This window comes from Lissotriton helveticus, chromosome 9, assembly GCF_964261635.1.
Source record: "Lissotriton helveticus chromosome 9, aLisHel1.1, whole genome shotgun sequence".
Classification (NCBI taxonomy): Eukaryota; Metazoa; Chordata; class Amphibia; order Caudata; family Salamandridae; genus Lissotriton; species Lissotriton helveticus.
The window spans coordinates 340875155-340899739 of NC_136070.1; the positions used below are offsets into that span (position 1 = coordinate 340875155).

Here is a 24585-nt window from a genome sequence, read left to right on the forward strand (position 1 = left end):
CCTCTCCAAAATTCATCCCTTTCGGGTGTTTCGTTCTGAGTCTGACTATCATGCGTGACTCCATTTGTCGCAGTCTTCGAACCACATCACCACCTCTCTCCATTTTATCCAGCATTTTTACACCATAAAAATGCATTTGTCTCCAGTCTCCGTTTTGACAGATGTTCATGTGTTTTGCAGTGGCATATTGCATATTGGAGTTTTTGACCGCTCGGATATGCTCCAAAATCCGTTTTTTTAGCATACACGTTGTACATCCCACGTACTTCATTCCAAAGAGCGGAACATTAAGGAAGGACTTGGGTACCATACCCGAAATGTACAACTTAAAATGCCCCAGTGAACTATTAGTCACCAATGTGCAGTAACTGAAACAGCAAACATTGTCTTTCTTTTCTTTTTATTATTTTTCACAAAAAATAGTAATTTTTTTTTTTTTAAATATATTTTTATTGCAGAATCAGGAATAAACACTTCCAGCAAGCCAGCCCATACACCATCGGTACCCAGCAGACAGTGCAACATTAATACAATACACAGCCAATTAGCCCACATCCCGGAGGCTGGGCGGCGCTTCAAAGAGTCAGTTCACTGGAGGTACCTCGGTGCACGCCCCAACCGGGACACAGGTCTAGCATAAGACTTCGGTCCTGCTTTTATCCCCAACACAACCAACCCCCCCCCACCCAGCAAATCGTAGGCCACTCCGATGTCATGTCACTAGATCATCACTACTACTTTCCTGAGCCATCCGGTTCAGGGAGGATGCCGCTAGCCGGCAAACCACTGCCTCCTACGACTCCTTCTCAGTGCCCTCCCCCTCAACTGCTGCTAATGCGGGTTCCACTCCCCCTCTCCTGCTCCAGGGTGCATCTATCAGGAAGTCCTGACAAGCAAGTAGTCACACGGAATCCCTGCCTATAACTGATCAGTTTCGTCGCCTTCAGTTAGGTAGTCCCTTAACGCCTGCACCACCATCTCCCATGACCGTGCCAGTGCCAAGCTCCTCTCATGTCCAGTTCTAGTCGCCTGGCGCATTCGTAACACACTCTCACAGCTCGACCACTTCACCAGTTCATTCCTCCACCTCCGCACAGACGGCCCCTCCCTAGACTTCCAATGCCAAGTTATTTCACGCTGCGCCAGCACCAGACCCAGCCCAATTAATTTGCTCGTAACCTTGGTCTTTTTGGTATGCGGGAACCAAAGAAGCAGGCATGCAGCCATATCAAAGTCCACCTCCCGATCTGTGACAGCATTCAAAAGGTCCCCCACCTCAGACCAGTATTCCCCCAGCTTCGGGCAACTCCACAGCATATGGTCAAGATCCACCTCAGGTTCTAGACATCGCGGGCACATGGCATCCAGCACCTGGAAGTGTCGACGTAACCTCTCCGGGGTCAAATATGCCCTATGGAGCACAAAATAATGCACCTGTTGGAATCTCGCGTTCCTCGTCCCTTTCCAAGTCCTGTGTAGCACCTGACCCCATACGGAATCCGGGATTTGCCTACCGATGCTGGTCTCCCAACGCGACTTCAATTCAACCAACGGGGCCAAACCTTCATTTAACATCCTATTGTGGAGGCAGGTCACCGCCTTGACGGTGCCCGCCGCCATCACCACATATTGGCATACCGCCGTCACCTCCGGTTCAGCCAGTCCACCCCCCCAATGTTTCTGCAGAGCCGCAATGACCGCCGCATGCAGCAAGAAGGTGCCACTCGGTAGGCCAAACTGCTCTTGTAGGGTCTGGAACGGGGCCAACGTCCCGTCCACATATAGGTCTCCTACCATCTGCAAACCCAGGTCCTCCCACTCTAACAATTGGGACCAATCACCTCCGTGCGGTAAGGCAGTGAGCATTCCCAGCGGAATCTCCGGTGCGTACGGCCGGCGCTTCCCAGCCCTCTTCAGGTTCCTGTTCCAACACAACCTGAGTGTCCATTCCTCCATCGTGAGGTCCTTACTGGCCAGTCTCTGTTGCATCACGATAGACGACAAGACATGCCTCTGAATGCCGAACCCCCGGTCTTCTATAGGCCCCCTGAAGTCTTTGGCCACTTTCTGCGTCAGGACCTGGAGCTGCGCTGCCAGATAGTATAGCTCATAGTCCGGGACAGCCATCCCTCCCTCACACTTGGGTCTCAGGAGGGTGGTCAATGCCACCCTCCTGCGACCGTGGCCCCAGAGAAAGCCAGTCACCAACGTCTTCAGCTCCCGAAAGATACCCTGTGGGATCCACACCGGCAGCGTCCTAAAATAGTAGAGGAGCCTCGGGAGTGCCACCATTTTCAATAGCGCCACACGACCCAGTACAGACAGCGGAAGAGTGGCCCAGAAGTCCATACTGCCTCTCAGTGCCCTAATACAGCGCCCCACATTCCCCTCAAGGAGGTCTGCCGCGACATGGTAGATGCGCACTCCTAAGTAAACAAAACAAGAGGGCTCCCACACCACCGGCCTCGTGAGCCGCGGGCAGAGCGTGGACTTTCGCAGCGGAAACACGCAAGTCTTAGACCAGTTCACCCTGAGGCCTGAAAGCCTCCCGAACCTGCCCAACATGTCCACCGCACCTTCCAGAGCCCTTCCAGAGTCCGCCAGGTATAGTAACAAGTCGTCTGCGTACAATGAAATATAATGCGAGTCAAGTCCCTGCGCAATCCCGTCATAAACAACTCCCGTTCTCGCCTGTGCCGCCAACGGCTCCATTGCTAGAGCAAAGAGCAGAGGGGATAGCGAGCAGCCCTGCCTCGTGCCCCTACAGACCGGATAAACCGAGGAGACCAAGGTCCCCAGCCGCACCCGCGCCTTAGCCGAGGAATAGAGCACTCTCGTCCAGCCCCGGAACCCCTCCCCAACCCCAAACTTCAACAGTACGCCATCCAAAAAATCCCATTCCAAGCTATCAAACGCCTTTTCAATATCAACCGTCAGCACTACCGGGCCCGGAGCCGCCATGGCGGCACTATCTATGACCCCAATCAGCCGACGGATATTCATCGAAGTGCTCCTAGAGGGGATGAATCCAGCTTGATCCCTATGCACCAGAGAGGTCATCAGTGGCAGGAGCCGGGTGGCCAGGATGCGGCTCAAGATCTTATAGTCTACAGTCAGCATAGACAACGGACGAAAGGAAGAGACATCCAAAGCATCTCTGCCCGGCTTCAGCAGGGGCACTACCAGCGCCTCCGTCATAGAGTCAGGCAACCGACCCAATTGTTTCGCCTCCGCATACACAGCCTGCAGTCTGGGCGCCAGCACGTCCATAAATTTGGCGTAGAACTCGACCGGCAAACCATCCACCCCTGGGGTCTTGTTCCTCGCCATATGACTAATCGCCCCTCTGATTTCGGCTAGGGTGACAGGGCCCCCCAGATCCCGGGCCTCCCCCTCGTCCAATATCGGCAAAGGGATCTGATCCAAATAATCGCCAATGACCGTGGCTTCCACCTCGAGGTGGCTGGTGTACAGACTCGTGTAGTAGGATTGAAAACGCCCCAGGACCGCTGACTGCGAATAAACCACCTCCCCATCTTCCTGCCGCACACTCATAACTGGACAGCCCCTAGGGTTCGGATCAGCCAACTTTGCTAGGAGCGTGCCCACCTTATCGCGCTCCTCATGCACTTTCACCGCATACAACTTATAATCATAGCACCGCAATCGCTCCGTCTCAGTCGCCACCGCCTCCTTGGCACGTAACAAGCTGTCTTGCAGTTCCGGCTTCTCGGGTCGCTGCTGCTCCACCCTTCTCAGCGCCTCTTCCGCCTTCGCGAGATCATTCAGCACTGTCCCTCTCACAGTCAGAAATCGTCCCATACATACCCCCCTCACCACCACTTTCATCGCATCCCATTCATTCGCTCTAGTCGCTGTCGACCCAGCATTGATCGTGAAATAGTCATCTATGCCCTGTCGGACCGTGTCACAGAACGCCGGGTCATCCAGCGTCTCCGGACGAAGTCTCCACGTAGGGACCGCCGATCTCGCCTTCTGCCATTGCATAGAAATCAGCAGTGGGTTATGGTCCGAGATGGTTCTAGACAAGTACTCAGAATGAATCACCACCTTCGCTAGAGTCTCGCAACACAGTACCGAATCCAATCTAACATGCAGATCATGCAGCGCCGAGAAGTAGGAGTAATCTCTAGTTTCGGGGTGCTGCGCCCTCCACACATCCACCAAGCCCCACTTCTTCTGCCAGTCCCGCCTATGGGTCGCAAGCCTGCGCACCGGGGAGTCTACCAGGGGCGGGTGAGACCTGTCTAAGAGCACATCTGAGATGGAGTTAAAATCCCCCGCCAGCAATACAGGACCCGCCAAATAATACGCCAGTGAGCGCGACAAACCCTCAAAGAAATGTGCTTGATCAGCGTTGGGGGCATAGATGTTACACAGCACCACTTCCCTACCACACAGCCTCCCTTCCACCACCACATAACGACCCTCCGGATCAATCTTCTGGCTCGTGACTTGGAATGGCGTGCCCGCTCTGACCCATATTAACACCCCTCTAGCAAACGCTGAGTAGGTCGTGCCAAACACCTGACCCCGCCACCTCCTCTGTAACGCCCCGCATTCCTGTTGTGTCAAGTGAGTCTCTTGAAGCATTGCTATCTGGATGCCCCTCCTCACCAAGTAGGCATGCACCTTGTGGCGTTTAACCATTGTACGAATACCCCGGACATTCCATGTGACACATTTCAAATTAGGTAACGTCCCCATGGAGCATCAATCCCAACAGTGGCGTACGCCCATACATGTGACCCGCATCGCAGCAATTGCACAACCCCTTTAAAACACGCCCCTTAACTCCCACCCACCCCCACCCCAGGACAGGGCCTAGTAACCCAGCTTCAGCCCCGTTCCAAACCTCAAACACCCAACACATCACACTAATCTGTGGTCGACACCACAGAAGACCTTAAGGGTCTAACGAGGGCAATGGAGCCCCGTACCAGGACGACAGAGCAACCACCCCGCGCCCACAGCCCCATACTGCCAATGCAGCCCCATACCTGGCAGTCCAATAGAAGTCAGGAGAGTCCAGGCCTTACAAAAAGTTCAGTGGCCCCGGGCTTCACCCATTGAAGATACCATCTGACATTTGGGGAGTAACCTCCGGCCCCTGCGCTCCCCCCACCTCCGAGTCTTCATCACCGGTCTTCTCACCTTCGCCATCCGAAGCCGAACCCCTGGAGGCGTCCTCTCGCTGCGAGCCCGTGATGGTCGCCGTGGCATCCAACGCACTCTGTCTATCGGCAAGCATTTGCGCCTCCCGCTCGGCCCGTTTGCGCCTATTCCGGGAGCGGATACGTTGCGATTTCCTGACCCCAACCGGTTGCTCACGATCCCTGGCGGGCCTGTGTGCCCGATCCGTCCCAGCACGATACAGTTCCAGCCAGGACCATGCTTCATCAGGTGTTTGGAAGAAGTGAGTCCTCTCGTCAACGATGATCCGCAGCTTGGCCGGGAAAAGCAAGGAGTATTGAATCCCTTCATCTCTCAACTCCTTTTTCACCGACAGAAAAGAGGCCCTGCACCGCTGCACCTCCTGCGTGTAGTCCGGAAATAACGTCACCTTGCTGTTGTCCACCTGGAAGGGCCCACGATCTCTCGCCCTTTGGATCAGCAGATCCCGATCTTTATAGTGCAGCAGCCTAGCCACCAGCGGTCGGGGCGGTCTGCCCTCCAGGGGCGGCTTCGCGGGCACCCTATGCGCCCTTTCCAGGGAGAAGAAGGGGGAAAGGCCCTCCGGCGCCACCACTGTGCGAAACCAGTTCTCCAAGTAGGCCACCGCATCATCCTTCTCAATTTTCTCTGGAAGCCCCACCACCCTCACGTTGTTCCGGCGGTTGCGCCCTTCCGCGTCCTCCACGCGACGCTCCAGAGTCTCCAGTCGATGGACAACGTCATTAAGTTTGTGTTCCGCCGTGACCACCGCTGGTTTCAGCTCCTGGAGCAGGTGCTCGTTGGATTTCACACGGTCAGAGAGCTTGGCATGGTCCGCTCTCAGCAGACCAAGCCCGGACGCCACATGCGCAATATCCTGGTGCAGCTCATCCTTCGTAGCAGTGATCGCGGCCAAAATTGCATCCAGGCGGAGGTTCAGCCTCTGTTCTTGTGGCGTGGGCCCCGTTGGGAAACCGCCATTCGCGTCATCCAGCCTCCGGCTTCCCCTTTCAGGCGGTTCGGCGTCGCCATTTCCCTGCGCGGCCATCTTGTGTGCAGGTAGTCAATTATTCGAGCAGCTCCCTCGGACAATGGCCAGGTCCACCTGAGATGCCCAGCGGGGTATCCCAATCAGCACGGCCCACCAATCCCCAGGTCAAGCGGGAATCCGCAGCGCCAGCTGTACCTCACACTCGGCCATCCGCCGAAATCCAGTCCGGAAGTGCCCACTGTGCTGCCCCACAGTCACTCGTGGAACGCCCGCAAACCCCACCAGGGCCAGGGGGAGCAAACTCCACTGAAGAGGTGGCCAGTAAGGCAAGCAAGGTCCCGGGCAAGCTGAGCCCATCACCCCCGGCAACACTGGTCTCCGTAATGCGCCACACGCTGTGGGGCCCAGCACCACGCTATATCCTCGCCCTCCACTGGGCGGGTCCCCCGCCACGGAGCGGGCCGACCGCTACCTCCTAGTCAGCTCGCGACCCAGGGGGTGCAGGCGCTTTGGGCGGCCGCCCTCCTATTGCCCCACCATCACACCGCACCCTCCGAGTCCCGTCGGCCCCCACCGCTGTCCAGCCAGTGGGCGGGCGGCCTCGCAGTCCAACAGTGTCGCCGCCGGCGCTGCGCAAGGCAGGCTTCTTTGTCCCAGGAACCGGGTGGGGGAGGGGCGCTCTCTCACCGGTAAATCCCGGCCGACCGTCACCGCATGGCCCGCTCCTATGGTCCACCGCTCCACACGAGGGCCCCGCAGGCGCCTGCAGGCCCTCCGGCACCACACACCGCTCCACTCCCGGAGCTCTCACGGAGGCAGCGCCGCCATCTTCCTTTGTCCGTGCTCCAAGGCGAGCCGAGCACCAGGGTCACCCGCGCTCACCAGCCAGGGCTCCGACCGGGGCCAAACGCTCCCCAGACGATCAGCGGCCCCCCCGGACCACGATTCCGGCCGCCAGGCGACACGGGGTGATGATCAGCAGGAGAAAAGACGGGACATGGCGCGGAGCAACTCGCTCACGCAGCCATCCCGGTCGGCGCTGTAGCCACGCCCCCCCTTTCACAAAAAATAGTAATGTAACTACAATTCCCACAATGCCTCCTAAATGGCTAGTTATGGGATAGTACAAATAGAGACACTGTAGAGGGACTAACCAACCGCGAGCAAGGCCAGTGTTGGCTGAAACGCGTTGGTGGGGTGAAGTCTTGATTAAAAAGGCTTAAAAGTTATTCCTGGTGTGCCGCCTCTTTTGTTTGCCAAAATTTCCTGGGTCTGGATCCGACCCCTGGGTGGAGCACACACTGCTGAGCGCGCTCGTAAGGCTTGAGGATCACTTTGTGAGACGATATATATATATATATATATATATATATATATATATATATATATATATATATATTTATATATATATACATATATATATGGACCGTGAAGAAGGAGAAATCTGAAACGCGTCGTTTTTTGCCAATAAATTTGATATTTTGCAGCACTTTGGGAGTCTGACGAGGAGGGAGGACTTTCGCATTGTGTTGGGTTATCCGGTAACCTGTACCAGACCGCCCATTGACAGCTCCACCAAACCGGAACTAGTTGTCTATATATCTATATCTATATATATATATATCTATATATAGATATTCTTTTTTTCAATGTGGGCTGGGGAACAAGCACTAGTACCTTTGAGGTGTAGGGGAACATATATATTCCTTTTTTATGAGAGCCTGGCAGCTACAAAGTGCAGCAAGCTGCTGCTCATTTTTTGCCCTTCGGGTGAGTTCTTCATCCCTTTTTCATTTTAATTTATTAGTCTAACATGGTTGTTCGTCCTGTTAGACTGATAAATTGAAAACAGCAACCTGTGTTGTGAAACATCCAGACGCAGGTGTCATGAAATACATGTCTGCTTTGGTGATCATCTGGGGAAAAAAAGCATTGGCAAGGCCAACAGCTTTACATTTTTTGAGTGGTGAACTTCTTGCATTGCCATTATCCTTATTGTATAGCAACACCATATGATCATACAAAGAAGTTTGAAACATACAGCATGTAGATCTGTTCTGTTTGAAATAAACAGCATGTTTATCTGTTCCGTGCACACTTTTTGTATGATTCACACACGAACAAGTTCGTGGAAGGTGTCAGCCCTGCAGCAATTGACTGAAAAAACAATTGCACTTACTTAAGGACAGTGGAGTTGAGGAGCTTGGAAGGCTCTGGGCTTTCAGAATCTGCAGCTGGATCCTGCTATTTACCGGCTGGAAGCATGTCCCAATCTCCAGCTCAGCATGGCAAGCCTGTGGCAAAAAGAAAGTGATCACACATAGCTCATGCAACACAATGCTTTTTACAGGGAATATTCTGAGCTGCTTATACCAGATATACAAGAACCAAGATTCTGCAGCAGATGTACTCTACTCACATCATGAGATTTCGAAATGGGTGTATTTAACTTTAGCTTTTGGAAGTTTGGAGGGAAATTTTTCTTAAGCAGGGAAGGATGTATTCTAATTTGATAACATTGATCTATGTGTTTAAATCAGTGCTCTTTTTTAGTTTAGTAACTCAGGTATAGAGCTTTTTGAAGGTGCACAACCCTCTCTAAAGCTTCCATTTTTGTTGCCTTTTAGCGTGGAGATACATTTTGTTGTTTTTCATTTATTCACACTTTGTACGCTGCACCTTCTAAGTGAAAAATGTAATATAGATAATCTCAGAAAATTTGTCAAATATGATAACGAAATTACCCAGGGTCAATGTAATGATATTTATAGCATGCACTGCAAACCAAAAAGGTGCCGAGGCAAAAATGCTGAGAACACACATGGGCATTAATTGTGGGGAAAGCCAAGTCTTTAACATTTTTCAAAAGGGCAGAAAATTGCAATACTTGCAAGGCGGGATGGTAACGAATTTAAGATTTAAGCAGCTTTAACTAAACAAGCATTTGTGCAAAGCCAATAGGACTCGCTTATGAGGCCTATTGGCTTTGACAATATTTTGAAGCCAAGCTGTACAGCAGCACAGATGCTCTGTAGTGTGGCGAAACTAATTAAAAAGGCGCTGTGATGCAGCCAAGGCTAAGGCCCTTTTTTTTTAAAGTGCATTAGTGCTGGGTGCATCATAGTTCATTTTTTATTATTGTTTTAGACATGGTACACAGCAGCCACAATACTGCTAAAACCATCGTCAGAGTCGACAATGTCCCTGCTGTTCAGCAAGAACAAAAGCCAATGGAAACGCCAATAGGTGGAAAGGCGAGGCCTATTAGTTTGGCCAATTATTATTTTAGCCATGGTGCACAGCAGTTACAATCATGCTACAAATCATTCTCAAAGTCGGCAATGGCAATGCTGTACAGCATGAACAACAGGCAATAGCAAAGCCAACAGTCTCAAAGGTGAGACCTATTGGTTTTTAGGTCTCGCTGAGCCAGCCTGCATGCCCTGTCAGCGAGACATTTTGTATGTGGGCTCTTAAAAGTCCTACCAAGAGCTGGCTGGACACGGGTGTGCGGTTACGCGCACAATGACAAGCAGAGGCGCCATATGGCTTTCCTCTCTCGTCATGGTGCGCACACATCGCACACCACTCGCCAGCCAGCCTACTTTCACTTTTGCGCCTCCGTCTTTCCTGCTCGACTTCAATGCTCCTCCCCCTCCCCCACCACAGAGGGTGTCTCGTGGCCGTGCGTCTTTTTGTTGCTTGTGTTTTAGAGTTGCAGTGCAAAATGGCCTGCTGAACGCACTTGGAATGTCCCCGCGCCGCATCCCGATATAGAATTGCAACCGTTTTGTCAGCATTCTCGTTCGCTAAAACGTGCAGGCGTCGTTACCACCCGCCTGCCATCCTACTGAACACGGACAGTCTCGCGGACACATCTGGTGCCAGCCCGCATTCCTTTCCACACGTTTTTAATTCCTGACTGATACATCGCCCCATATGAAGTCCTACTTTTGTTTAACAGCGCCGTTTAATCTTTGCAGCTTGCTGGTACTCCGGGAGTTAAGTACAAGAGAACGCAAAATAACATCTAAGTCAGTGTACAGGACGATCAATCAAAATTGACGGGCCCTTTAACGGGCAATTTGTCGGGCGCTGTAGGTTCCAGCAGTGGCTTGTCAAGCCCGGATGCGTTCCGTGTTCTTTAACGTGTGCTGAAGGTGCTCGACTTTAGGGGTGCTAGGGGAATGATGTCTTGAGAGCGGGAAGGTGTTGGCATAGTGGGGACCCTTTATTACACTGCAGGAGCTCACGGGACGGCATCGCACCTCACCTGGTGCCTGCAGATAGCCACCTCTGGAGCCAACACCTGCACCCTCCGTTATAACATACTATGCCCTGCTAACCTGAGAGTATTTCATGCCATTGAAACTGCCTCTTTGCCACCCTGACCCCTCAGTCATTACCTGTTTGACTGTTGAACGTTTTTTCTTATCCTATCATAAGCATCATCATCTAGGCTTGTAGATTTTGCTTGTCGATACTGTGTATTTTCTCATTGGTGGGAAGTGTGGCCTTTGTTTGCATGCATGTGGAATTGTTGGTGGTGGCACCACTGGTTTTTAGATCCTGACCCGTAGACATATTTAGCTGCTGTTAAAGAACTATTGTTTGCTATACAGTACATAGAGCAGGCTTTGAATCGGGCCATTGCAGCTGATTGGATGGATTTCCTTTTTATCTAAGTCCCCCGAACCCCCAGATGGCTTTCATCCCTATTCTTATTCCCCACCCGATAGCATTTCAGATTTATATAACTACTGTATTGGTTGGCTTCTAGCCTTCCACCTTTGACTGGCAGGGAGGGACTACATTTTCTTTTTTAGGATGGCTTCGGCATTCCTTGAGGGCTCATTGCTTTTCTCACTCTCCTAATTGCTTTTCTTTTTTCTTATTATCTTTAAAGAAAAAAAAAATTAGCAAGGGATCAGCAGCTGCACACTACTACAGGGCTGTTCGCTTTTGGGCCTGTGCTCTCCCAGCCCCACTTTTCAATTTTTTAAATGTGCTTCTTTTAAAAAAAAATATATATATATTTGCAAAGGCCCTGCAGTTTCGCACAGCTTCGGGGTGCCCTCTTTCGGAATCCCACCCCTAGCAATGTCATCTTCTCGCCTCCGCCACTCCCCTCTTGGACTCATTCATTACCTATTTTTACTTATTTCTTTTGCACAACTACGGGCGCATGAACGTTCGCTAACAGCGATTTCCATCAAAAAACAAGATTGCACTTGAACAGAAAATTACTCCAGATGTAGTTTATTTCACACCCCGTAGCAAAGGAGCACTGGTAAAGGTCTTAAAGTGGGTGTTGTATGCATTATGTATTGTACTTAGGGGTTGTTGCTTACCTATTTGTCATGGGCGCTCTGTATACTTTTGTAATGTATCCGCTTTCCAGAATGGAAGTTATACTTGCGTTCCAGTGGGAGGCTGAGTGAGTCAGTTACTGCTGGTGCGTCAGAGGATCTGATGCCTGCTGTTAGTGGGATGATTCCTGATACTCCAAAAAAGCTTCCTTTAACCACAACGCCCATGGATTTTCTTAAAACATAAGAAAATCCATTCACCGTTGACCACCACCGATGTGTATGTATCCTTCGCAGCCATTTTTCAATGGATTTACATATCCTTAAAGAAAATAATTGTTTTCCTTGTTGGCTGACGCATATATCAGCCATCTCGTGGATGGAAAAACAAGCATTGGCAAAACCAGTAAATTTCTTAGATGAACTCTATTGGCCATACCAATGCTTGTTACTGGTTGGCTGTGGCTATGAGTGAGAGAAATTATCTATTTGGTTTTTCGGAAAAATATCAGAATTCTTATCTCAAAATGTTGTGTTTTACCTTGTTACAATTTACCGACCACTCAAGTAGGATCCTTTCAGAGGGTTGCCTCTGCTCTATATAGCAATGAGAAGGCCCTCTCTGATGTTCACAACTGTAGTCTCTTTACTTCTCTTGAATCTGAGGCCTGATTGACTCTCACAGAGTAGATTGTGGTGTTTCATACAATCCTGGAACTGTCTGGTCATTTTTCCAAAATATTTTTCTGGGCTTACTTGAGACTGGGAGATAATTACATGCTTCAAGAAGTCTGCAACTCCCCCTTTTACCATGAGATCAATCATAATGCCATTGAGGCCATGCTTGGCCAGATTTATGTGCATGATGCTGAAAATGGCTTCACCGGCCATTTTAAGTCTTTCATCCTATTTGCTAGAATTGTTATCTTTGCTATTCAGAGGATTTAAAAGTCAGTAAAATTGGTTTTGATTCTGGTAGGTAAATGAGGAGAGTGTGGGGATGGTTTGCAGCTGTACTTTACTATTTGACACTGACACTATTTTACAGAGTTTCGCACTCTTATGTTTTTTTGTGCTTTTGGATCACTCCCTTCCATAAGAAACAGAATATTTCCTTCAATTGTTTAGTGGCTTTTATGTAATTGCAATAGAAAGCTGTTTTGCCGTTCTGTGTGCTTTATAATATCCCATTCAGTGGATTTAACACAGTCTTTTCACTGTTGTTGTGATGTCGGCATTATTGACAACAATGCCTGGATTGGCAGACAAAAGTTTTACTCTACTACAGACTTCGATATGGAAGATTGAAATAAATGATTTCAGTTCAGTTCAGAAAACTTTATTTCGGCCAATGTGCCCATAAAAGTATATATTGTACAATACATTTCATTTGATTCAAGAATAAAACAATAAAGAAATCCATTCTTCTCGTGACAATGCATGTGCAAAACGTAGGTATAACAATAGGGCAATCTATGTATCGATCAGCCCAAACCCAGTAGCTTCATTAAAGTGCATATGCAATATATGTGCTATATGTAAGACCGGGAAAAGTAAGCACGAGCTCAAACCCACTAGCCATCCATTACAATAGCGTTTTATAAAGTGCTAGTGCCTATCAACTAAAAACTATAGACATAAGCATATGCCCGAACCCAAAGACCAGCATTCAACTTGTTGGTGTTCTTACGCACATGTACAATATTCATAAATTCAAATATACATCCGTATTATAATAAAAAGAGCACATAAAAAAGGTCATAAATATATCATACAGGTAAAAAGACTTCCAAAGTCCGATAAAAATGTTATAAAATAATCAGCCAAGGTCTATGGGGGTCAACTTCAAGAGAGCTCTGCGTGTACACCACATAGAGAATAAAAAGCCTGCTGATTTAGTTTCGATCATTGGAATATCAACAGACCTCTGTTATGGGACTGACTGCCGATGAAACTACTGAGTTCAACCAGAACACCCCTCTACTACCCCACTACCCCTCTACCCCTCTTCTACCCTTATACCCATCTTCTATCCCTCTTCTAACCTTCTACCCCTATTACCCTCTTCTACCCCTCGATCCCTCTTTTACCCCTCTACTCTTCTACCCCTCTACCCCTCATCTACCCCTCTACTACCCTTCTACTACCCTTGTACCCCTCTACCCCTCTTCTATTCTTTGACCCATCTTCTACCCCTCTATCCCTCTTCTACCTCTCTACCCCTCTTCTACCGCTCTACCCCGCTTCTACCCCCTTCTACACCTCTACCCCTCTTCTACCCTTCTACCCCTCTGCTACCCTTCTACCCCTCTACCCCTCTTCTATCCCTCTACCCCTCTACTACCCCTCTACCCCGTTAGTCTTCTATCCCTCTACTACCCCTCTACCCCTCTTCTACCCCTCGTCTACCCCTTCTACCCCTCTACCCCTCTACTACCCCTCTATGCCTCTTATACCCCTCTATCCCTCTACTACCCCTCTACCCCTCTTATACCCCTCTATCCCTCTTATACCCCTTCTACCCCTCTACCACCCCTATACCCCGATTCTATCCCTCTTCTACACCTCTACCCCTCTTCTATCCCACTGTAACTAGCAAAGACACTGTGTCATGGCAGCATCACTCAGCAGCACCACAGCATCTCTCAGCGCAACAGCAGCATCACTCAGCACCACTGCAGCATCACTCAGCGCCACCACAGCATCACTCAGCGCCACCACAGCATCACTCTGCACCACCACAGTAACTCTCAGCGCTACCACAGCATCACTCAGCACCACCACAGCATCACTCAGCGACACCACAGCATCACTCAGGGCCAACACAGCATCACTCAACACAACCACAGCATCACTCAGCATGACCACAGCATCACTCAGCACCACCACAGCATCACTCAGGGCCACTACAATATCACTCAGCGCCACCGCAGCATCAGTCAGCACCACCACAGCATCAATCAGCACCACCACAGCATCACTCAGGGCCACCACAGCATCACTCAGCACCACCACAGCATCACTCAGGGTCACCACAGCATCACTCAGGGCCACCACAGCATCACTGAGGGCCACCACAGCATCACTCAACACCACCACAGCATCACTCAGCGTCACCACAGCATCACTCACAGCCAACACAGCATCACTCAACACCAACACAGCATCACTCAGCACAACTACAGCATCACTCAGCACCACCACAGCATCACTCAGGGCCACTACAATATCACTCAGCGCCACCACAGCATCACTCAGCACCACCATAGCATCACTCAGCACCACCACAACATCATCACTCAGCATCGCCTTTGCAATAGTACACCAGCACATCATCATCACTCAGCAAGACCTAAGTATCATTCAGCATCACCTCAGCATCGTCTCAGCACCAGTCACCACCACCACCACCACTACCACCTCAACATCACTCAACACCACCTCAGCCTGCTCTCGGAATCTGCCATCTGTTGATTCTCCCCTAGCGTCTGGGCGTTGCTAGTGTTATAATACAAGTACTAGTTCACATTATGCCCCCTCAAAAAAAAAACTTTAACAAACCACCATTGGAATAGGCAAAAACAAGTTGCCAGCATTGCAAGAACAAAAGAAAAATGAGGACATTTTTTATTGTACATACATTTTTAATATGGTCATTCTGTTGGACATAATGCCTTCTTGGTCATATATAAGGTAACAAAAATGCTTCAGGCACTTTGTTATTAAAACTTTTCAGCATGCTGCACAGCAGCCACACTTCTCTAGAGCACAGCTTAAACACATAGGCAAAGTCAATAGCTCTGCCTAAACACTTATAAGTACCCAAAGGCGAGACCTATTGGCTATGCCAATGCTTATTTTAATGTTTGTTAGGTACTGGCACAGAACGCCTGCGATTCTGAGCAAATCAGTTAATCTCATGGGCGTCCGCAGGGGGGGGCAAGGAGGGGCGCTTGCCCCCCCCTGGAGCGACCCTCCTTGCCCCCCCTGCGGACGCCCAAGAAAACCATGACTTCAAGACAGGGTTCTCAGTCTCTTTCCTCTCCTCTTTTTTTTATTTGCTTCCCTGTGAAATTGATCCAAAAGATAAAGACACTTTTGCTGTTAATGTCATATTTTTCTGGCATTTTAATTCCAAAGTGCAGCATTGGGAATAAAAGGCTAAAAATATGAAAAATAGATAAATAACAAAATAAAGTAAGACAGAGTGGTAGCAAACTGGCCAAACTGATTTTATTCACACTGAAACACATTAGCGCCACTTTTACAGAGTTTGCCAGTGAAGCGCTATTTTTGTTTTCTTGGGCCCGATGTAGGTAAATCTTTTTTACCACTTCTTAAATACCGATTCATACCGAATCGGTATTTAAGAAGTGGTAAAAAAGAGGAGGGCAGATGTAGGTAATTAATTCCCGAATCGGAAGGAATCGGTATTTACCGATTCGGCAAATACCGAATCGGTAATGCCCATTGATTCCTATGGGCATTGAAGCCCATAGGAATCAATGGGCATTACCGAATCGGTATTTACCACATCGGTAAATACCGAATTTTGCAAGGGTGCAGGGGGTGTCACTTTGACACCCTCTGGCACCCCAATTACAGGCATGTGTGTCATGTGGCACACATACATGCCCTAAGGGCATGTCTGTGTGTCACATGGCACAGGTGTGCATGCACAGATGTGCATGCACACCTGGATTCGGTATTTCACCACCCAATTGGATTGGGTGGTAAAATACCGACTCCTAAAGGCCTGTGGCACTGTTTGCAGTGCCACCTACATGTGAGATTTACCGAATCGGTAAAATTACCGATTTGGTATTTTACAGAATCGGTAAATTTACCGATTCGGTAAATTTACCGATTCTGTAAAAAAGGTCCCCTACATCTCAATGACCCATTTACCGGTCGGTAGCGGCCGAATTCGGCCGTTACCGACCAGTAATGGTCACCTACATCGGGCCCCTTGTCTTTGTTTTCCCTGGACTTGGAACTAGTGCACCAATCCTGGAGGTACTGCAATGTGTGGTTTGAAAAACAAAATGTGTGCTGCGGCTCTGCATCCAGGGATGTGGTCTTTTTACCCTACTGCTTACGTTTTGCAAGGATATAAGCAATGGCCACTGAAATGGGTCCATTCGGGGCCCTGTAGTCGTGTCCTTAACTTTTCAGGCAAAAACACTCACTGATTAGGGAGTGTAAAAGCGTTAAGGTAACCATGTTGTTCCTGCTTACATTTCCCATGGTTTGCTAAATTTTGCATTCCCTATAGGTGTTTGCTTTTTCCAGGATGTTGTTACTTTTTTTTTTGTAGGCCGCATATTGCTCTTGTCTAGTGCGCAATTTAAATTGAGCCGCATCCAGGTGTTTATAGCGGGCAACAATTGGGTTGTACTTGAAGACAGTGGGAGTTTATCTCAGTGGGGCAGTACGGTGTTCAGTGGGGGAGAGGATGTGGCACTATGGTCAGAGCTGCTGAATTTGGAACTGGGAACCAGGTTCAGCCTTAATAACCAGTCCACCAGACCACTCTCCTGCGAGAGCACAATCACATGCTAGACCTTAGAGGGCTTCGCAACACCTTAGAAGTCCTGGTGTCTTTGCACCAGCAGGTGGACCCTAGCATGACAAGTGTAGGTTAACCTTCAAGGCTTGTCCACCACTATCCATACTGAAGTTCACCTCCAGTCTTGCGGTTAGGCCTACAACAACAGTCACTGAGGTCACAGGACCCTTGAGAAGGGCCAGCTCTAGGGTGGTGCAACCAGTGTGACCGCACCGGGTGCTGACTTTAGGTGGAGGCATCATGTTTGCAAGTATATTATGGTTTTAAAAACGCTTGCTGCCTCCTTCCTGGACTCCAGCAATTTTGGGCAACAATAAAAATGTCATGATGACTCTGGTGATTAATGTTCTTCCTAGAGAGAGATCAGAATTTTGTCTAGAAGAAGTTTTGACTCATGGAAAGGTAGCTCAGAGGGTTAATGTACCGGCTGCAAAGAACATGCGCCATGCAGATCACAAAGTGCACATAATGAAACAGGTCAGTGGGCTACTGCTTTTGTCAGAGAGATCCTTTTGTTACTTGCAGTTTATAAGTTAAAATCCTAACTTAGAACAGTGAGCTATTAACTGTCATCTAAGAGCTGCATACAAACTGCAACGTATAAATTAGAGCATTCCCCCCCCCCCCGTCTTTGATTATCCTAATGTCCCAAAAAGTGTTCTTTTGGACAGAAATCAATTCTGATTATTAAGGAGAACCCCCAATCATGGTATTACGTTTTAAATTCCGGGTATTGTGTTTCTCCAGACCAATAACTATAAAACTATATGGGCTACTAGTATGGTTGTCATGTGACTCCTACACCTTGTAGCCCTTAGTCTTATGTAACATTTTCTATACAGTGATTTACACACATATTGATTGTCTCTGTGTAATGTGTGTGAGGTAAAGTGCTCCGACACCCTACAATGGTATGAGTGGCGCTGTAAATCAAATTAAATGCATCTGAGAGAGAGTGGTTATGGAAACTTGGGGGGCAGAGTTAAAGGGTGGTAGTGAGGGAATCCATGGCAGAGGTGGTCATTGGGGGGCACTAACAAACATTAATGCACAGGACACCACCAGTGCTATGGCTGGCCCTGCCCTTGAGGCCAGTCTGCCTCACCCATAGGTACCTCCATTGGGCTTGTTTCAGCAGTAGTAGCTGCAACTCACCAGGGATTGGCAATGCCGGATTTGCACGCACACCAAACTAAGTTCGCAAACTTACAGTCACCCGGCTTCATTCACAAGCACTTTTAACATGTGCTGCCTGCTGTCGGGCCACTGGAATTAATTATGCAGCAAAGAATGACAACATGATGCCGTAGTGTTGACTAAATTAGGCATTAAAAAAAGGCTGCAGCGTGATGCAGTATATTTTCAGATATTTTAATATTTTGACGTCTGTACATATGCTAACAGTCTCTGGAAAGATTTTGCCTTATTAGTACCAGTGTAACATACAAACTCAGCAGTGATAAAGGTGACCAGTCAACCTTTACAATAGGCCATCCACTCCGCAGCAACACAAGTCACATTTTATATTAACTTTTGATATGTTTGACAAACAATTTATAAGTTTAAATGGTCAGATCATGCAGCAGATCTTGCATTATGAGGCAAATATGGCAGAGCCATAATTTTAGAGAAAACATTTCCAAACTAGGATATTTTGCCATTCTTGTTTGAACTGCTGTTGTGGAAAAAGAGAGTAGTGCTAATGACAGAAACTCCATGGCTCGGAGACAAATGGCTTGTGTTTCCACATTTTATCGTATTTGGTACATTCTGTGATTAGAAGCATATCCCACTTTGTGAATATATTTTAATGTCAATAACTCATTATAACCTTAAATAATCATGTGTATCCATTGCTTGATTAAACTGGGCAGTGAAATGCCAAACAAATACAAAAAATTGGGATGTCTGCACATTCTGGCCACACCTCTGGCTCCACTCACAGATCCAAACCGTGGGTTATTCCCGCCCTTTGATTCTCCGCCCACTATTCCCCTACTTTTTTCCCCCACTTCAACCACTGTGTAAGACTCAGCATCCCTGGACCTGTGATGTGCCGCTGCTGCGGGCACCGCATGTGCCACACATTTACGGTGCCGGGCTTCCGCACAAGGGAGATGGCCATTATTGTATCCCTAAAGGTGGGCACATTGCCAGTTTGACATTGACTACACGTAGAGGGACTCTAAGTTTCTTTTAAAAAATATAGCTAACATTTGGACCTATACATTTTATTTTGTATAAATTAATTGAATGTGTGTAAAATCTAGCACTGCCCGGGGAATTCTAGTAAAGGGAGCACCCATTGGCGCATCACTAGCGTGTGTGATTGCTGCATTATTTATGACTAACTTTGACGTTGTGCTTTAACTTTGGATAAAAGTTATCATGAATTCTAGCACCAAAAAGCCAATATTGGTAAATATGTGCGCTACAAATAATCCCTAACATACACTGTGCATACTGAGCTCGCTTTAATCTGGTGCTTTAATTATAGGCTGTTTTAAAGTATTCTGATGAAAATCGAATCGTGCTGAAGACAGCCTTGATTGGTGTTGGATCGAGGACCCGGAAGTCTGCACACCTAGCAGACAGAGAGAAAGCACCTTGTCAGAAAGTTTAGCGTTTTCCCTACAGGTGGTGTTTGTTGGCCTGTGGCAGGGTCAGTCACATGTCCTGGATTCCTGGCATTTAATTGAGTCTATCCTAGTTCTGCGCCCCAGTGTTTCTTGTGCCCCACCTGGCACACATCATATCGGAGGATGGTGATGACGTTAACATTTTGCCCCCCCCTGGAAAAATTTCTGCGGACGCCCATGGTTAATCTTCCCATGCGTGAAAAAGAAACAAAAGACATTTGGTAAAAAAAAAATCCTATCACATAAGGAAAGCAATTGCGCCCATGTCTATGTTTTAGTGAAAATACATATTGGAAGCAGATAACATCTGTTGTCACAATAAACGTAGATAACATCTGTTGTTACAATAAACGTCCATTTCAAAGGAGAAAGGGTTGTTTTGAAGTATGTGTGGCATGGTAAAACATAACTACAAATGGCAAGAGGTTCAACAAAGGCAACAGGGAAGAGAAAATAGAAGTAGTACCTCAATCACAGCGCGATCAGCAGAATGACAGCAATCAGTACTTGGTCCATGCGCTAGCCGAAAGAAGAAGAAGTGAAGCCAGCACGCGCTGGTCTGTTAGAAGGCAGCAAATAAGAGTGACAATGAAGCCAACAAATATTAAGGAATGAGCGGGCTGCAAGCCCCTTGTTGTATAGAATATCTCTTGAAGGCGAGAGCACATGCAGCACATGCGCTGTCGCAGGCAAAACCTAAAAAGGCCGGCCGACGTATTTTTCCTGATGGAACTTAGGCACTGTAACCAACTACGCATCAAAGGATTGAAGCCTACAAGATGGTGAGTAATGGGAAAATTTCCATTGCACATAACGTGGACTCTAGCCATAAAAGGCAAAATTGGTCAAAGAAAGAGATTGGAAGCTTGCTCTTTTAGAAATTGGGAGCCAGTGCAAGGTATTCAAATCTGCAGATGCAGAAGGGAGCCAAGGCCACTTCAATGGCAAATTTGCAGCAGGGTTCTGAATATATTGAAGCCATATTAGCATCCCAGAAGTTGAACAAAAAAATAGGGGGATACAGTAATCAGAGGACTAAGAATTATCACCTGGCAATGAAAGGCCTACATGGGCTGGTAAAAAACACAAATAGTTTTGTGCTGCTAGTGTGAAAAAAGAAAAACGTGTCCGACAGGTGATCAGGCTAGTCAGCAACAACTTATTATGAAAATAAAAACCTAAAAGATTTTGAGTAGGGAGGATGGAAAACCACAGCCAGGGTGAAACAGGAAGAAGGAACAGCCAACACACGATCATGAACACCACACAGGGACCCAGAACTTTGTTATCAACAGAATTGAAAATCTGGGATTCATGAGAATAACTCATAAAATTGACATCGGACAGTTGAATCAATTGGCCCGGAGGGCTAATATGAGTATTAAAAAGAGAAGGGCTAAGCGAAGATCTCCATGGTACTCCTTGCCTTTAGCCAAGAATGAAAACGGGTTATATACATGGCCTGCCACGTATACTACAGACAGGACTTGATCCATTGAAGAGCTGATCCCTGAATCCTGCCCTTTGCCAACCTGATGAGCAACTTATCATAGGACAGGGTATAAAATGAGGCAGACAGATATAGAACCAGGAATGCCCAATGTCCTATCTCTGCTGTTGTTTTAAAATCATCACAAACAGACACCAAGACAGTTTCCATCCCGTAAATTGAACAAAGTCCAGGATTTTATATGGCTTAAACAATCATGAAATCTCCCTATTACTAGTTTGGTTCAGAATTTTTACAGGATATAGCAAAAGGAATATAAAACTATAGTTGCTCGAGTTTGAAGGGTCCACTCTGTGACCGGTCAATGCTGGGCGCGTCAAAGCACTTTTTTTTTTTACTTCCACCATTCTGCACAGCGGGGCACACATACCCTTTCCAAACCGTTTAATGCACCAGTTCAAACCAATTGCAGGTGATAACTGTCCATGGTATTTTAGTTTTTGCCTACGCGGCACCCCTTCTTACATCGATTTAAAGTGCATTGTTCACTGTTCTTTACTGCACCTTGCTGAGCCAGCTTTACATCTTGGAAGTATTTGACACAACAGATCACAATATGTCTTACAGTTGAAAAGGTCGTGGGTACGATTATAAAATATATTTTTTGTTACGTTTTTTTTATTTTTGTGAAACCGATTCTCCATTTAAAGCAGAGCACTCTCCCCATCTACCATTAAAGTGGGGAATTTTAGTGGGCTTACCCACACTGTGACAGTATCACTTACGCGTGGGCATTGCATGCATAGGTTTGAACTGCAAGGAAGTTCCTCCTGCACGGGGCCACAGAGAGATTTCTTGAAATTGTAGATGAAAAGAAGCCTCACATGCAAATATTTTTTTTATCTGAATTACATTTTTTAAGGATTTATGAAATTTCACAAACATACGCCTAAAGAGTGGATTTCCACAATGCTGACAATTTAAACTTTGTTTGGAGTACTCCTAAAAGCTCTGTGGATATACAGGCCAGGTTCACCAATTTTTTAGCGGAGCCCAGTCCATATAAACAGTCTCATGGGGAGTTGAGATGACACGTGGGCCCTGCAGGATGTCTTTACACATACAAATGATGGCCATTAGATATGAGACACGAATGAAAGCACTCACTCTAACTCAATAGCAATAAAAAGCCACTTATTTATTCATTTTGTGCAGCATCAGCCAACCAGGGCTGGATGTCCAAGCTTGCCATCCTTTCAACCCTGAAAGCAGGGACAAAGTCTAAATAAGAATTCGCACATGGAAAAATTAACATAGGCAAGGTAAACCAAGGTCACTTCATCAAAAGAAGGGCTGTCAGTGTCACGACCTCGTGATGCCAGGCTTTACTATCATAGACGAGGTTAACAACGTAGAAAATTTTAATGTAAATATATGATTGACAATGCATATTTGTATCTATAATTCCCATGCATTGGGTTAAGAGCTTTATGATCATGTTTTGTTTTTACTGGTGCCCTGAAGAGGCCTCCTCTTTGAGCACTATAATAACATTATCTGATATTATGCCTAATGGAACGATGAAAAGAACATGCAAGTTATTTTACTGCTGCAAATCACGTGCATATTTTCCATGTATTGAGGAGTTGATCTTGTGTGCGAATCTAAATTAAATTTGAAAACACTGAAAAATCTTGCTTGGTGCATTTTAGAAGGGCAGGTTTTCAACAAGTACATGTTTTGCTCTGAATTATATAATGTGTGAGTGCTAAACAGTGCCGGACTGGCCCTAGCAGTTACCTGGCGTTTTCACTGTGGACATGCTTACCAGGATGCTGTGCAATTCTCTTATGGCCAGACGGGAGTGGCTCACCTGGACAGCAGGCCCTGTGATTATATATATATATATATATATATATAAGTATGCAGTGGTGTAACGCAAAATGATCGGGTCCCACTGAGGAATGTGACGAGGAGCTCCGGAAACGCCCACATCTAACAGATATCCACTGGCTTTAGGCTGAAAGGGAGCCCCTGTGTTGTGGAAGCCCCGCCTCCGCATCGGCTGCAGGAGTTTGTGCTTCTCTCATGTACCTAGGATTGGTGCTCTTGGCGCTAATGATTGAACAGTACGTTCTACCAGCGCACAAAGTGCCACACATTAACAGCCATAAGTTGATAGGTTTCACTTCACCTGCAACTTCCAACTCAGGTGACAATCTGTACACGAGCATACCTGCCAACTCAACCGGTGCCACCGTGTGACACACGATATTGGCTCCCATCACATGGTCTACCATTGAAGAAACAATATCACACGGTGGCAGGGAAAACGAGCTGAAAACCACTGTAAATAGTGGTTTTCTAGTTCGTTTTCCAATTTTTTGAACTGCCGAACTATTTTAGCAAATCTGCACTGATGAAAAAGAGCAGAACAAATCCATTTGCACCAATATGGCTAACAATGCAAAACTGGAAGAAGTCTAATGTATTTCCAACCATGCACACGAGACACAAACTGAACTGAATAGTTTTAGTATAACTTTAGGGCGACATGTCAAACTGAAGTTATTTTATAGGAATATGCCCCAGATTCATCATGATCCTCTTATGCGAGTCCTTAATAGCGATTATTAAGGAATCGCTATTAAAGACTTGCAAAACGGGATGCATGTAGAAATCGCAAAATTTATAGCGATTTCTACATCTTCCTTATTTGCGATTCGCTAATTGCATAAGGAAGCGATTTCAAGGTTTGGACACCCTGTAACACCCCTGAAATGGTGATTTACACTGGGGTTGCGCACACACATGTCCAAAGGACATGTGTGTGTGTAACATCCAACTTAGAAAAATGCACTGAAGTGCATTTTTCTAAGTTTTCGCTATTTACCACGAAGTCAGACTTCGCGGTAAATAGCGGCCAAAAAATGCGATTTCGCAATTCTAAAATGGTTCATGAATTGCATTTAAGGAATCTCAAATAGGGATTCCTTAAATGCAATTCCTCGTAATTTACCGATTTTAGAATTTGCGAATTTTGCATTTGGGATGATGAATCCCAAATGCAAAAAAAGCGCTCGCAAAAGTTGCGAGCCGATTTTTACTTCATGAATCTGGCTGATAGTTATTTGAAATACTGAAGGGGGGTTAGTGGGGGTGGTACCACATTGTATATGTGCCAGGCACGTTTCTGTTTGAATATAGTACAAGCTGATTTCACATTATTTTTGCTGTTTTCGTTAAATAAGAAAGAGAGAAAATGAATTCTCTCCACTTTTCAGATTCGAAAGCTGAGGCAATATTTGAGGCAACATCTTTTTATTTTATTTTGTCATGACACAGCCAGCAAAAGAATTGTCAAATCTCTTTCCCCTACATATTTTGAGGGCTGACCTGACAGTGCAGCTGTCGAGGTAAACCCACAAAAGAGCTTTCAGGAGTACTACAGA

General features: G+C 47.1%; 1 protein-coding gene across 2 annotated transcripts in view; it reads right to left on the reverse strand.

The window, feature by feature from the left end:
• TC2N (tandem C2 domains, nuclear) overlaps positions 1–24585 on the reverse strand; it is a 255478-nt gene that overhangs the window by 19357 nt on the left and 211536 nt on the right. For both annotated transcript variants that reach the window (XM_078660065.1, XM_078660066.1), the window contains exon 10: positions 8346–8460. In XM_078660065.1, coding sequence (XP_078516191.1) covers positions 8346–8460 — 115 coding nt within the window. The remainder of the gene's footprint in view (positions 1–8345; positions 8461–24585) is intronic.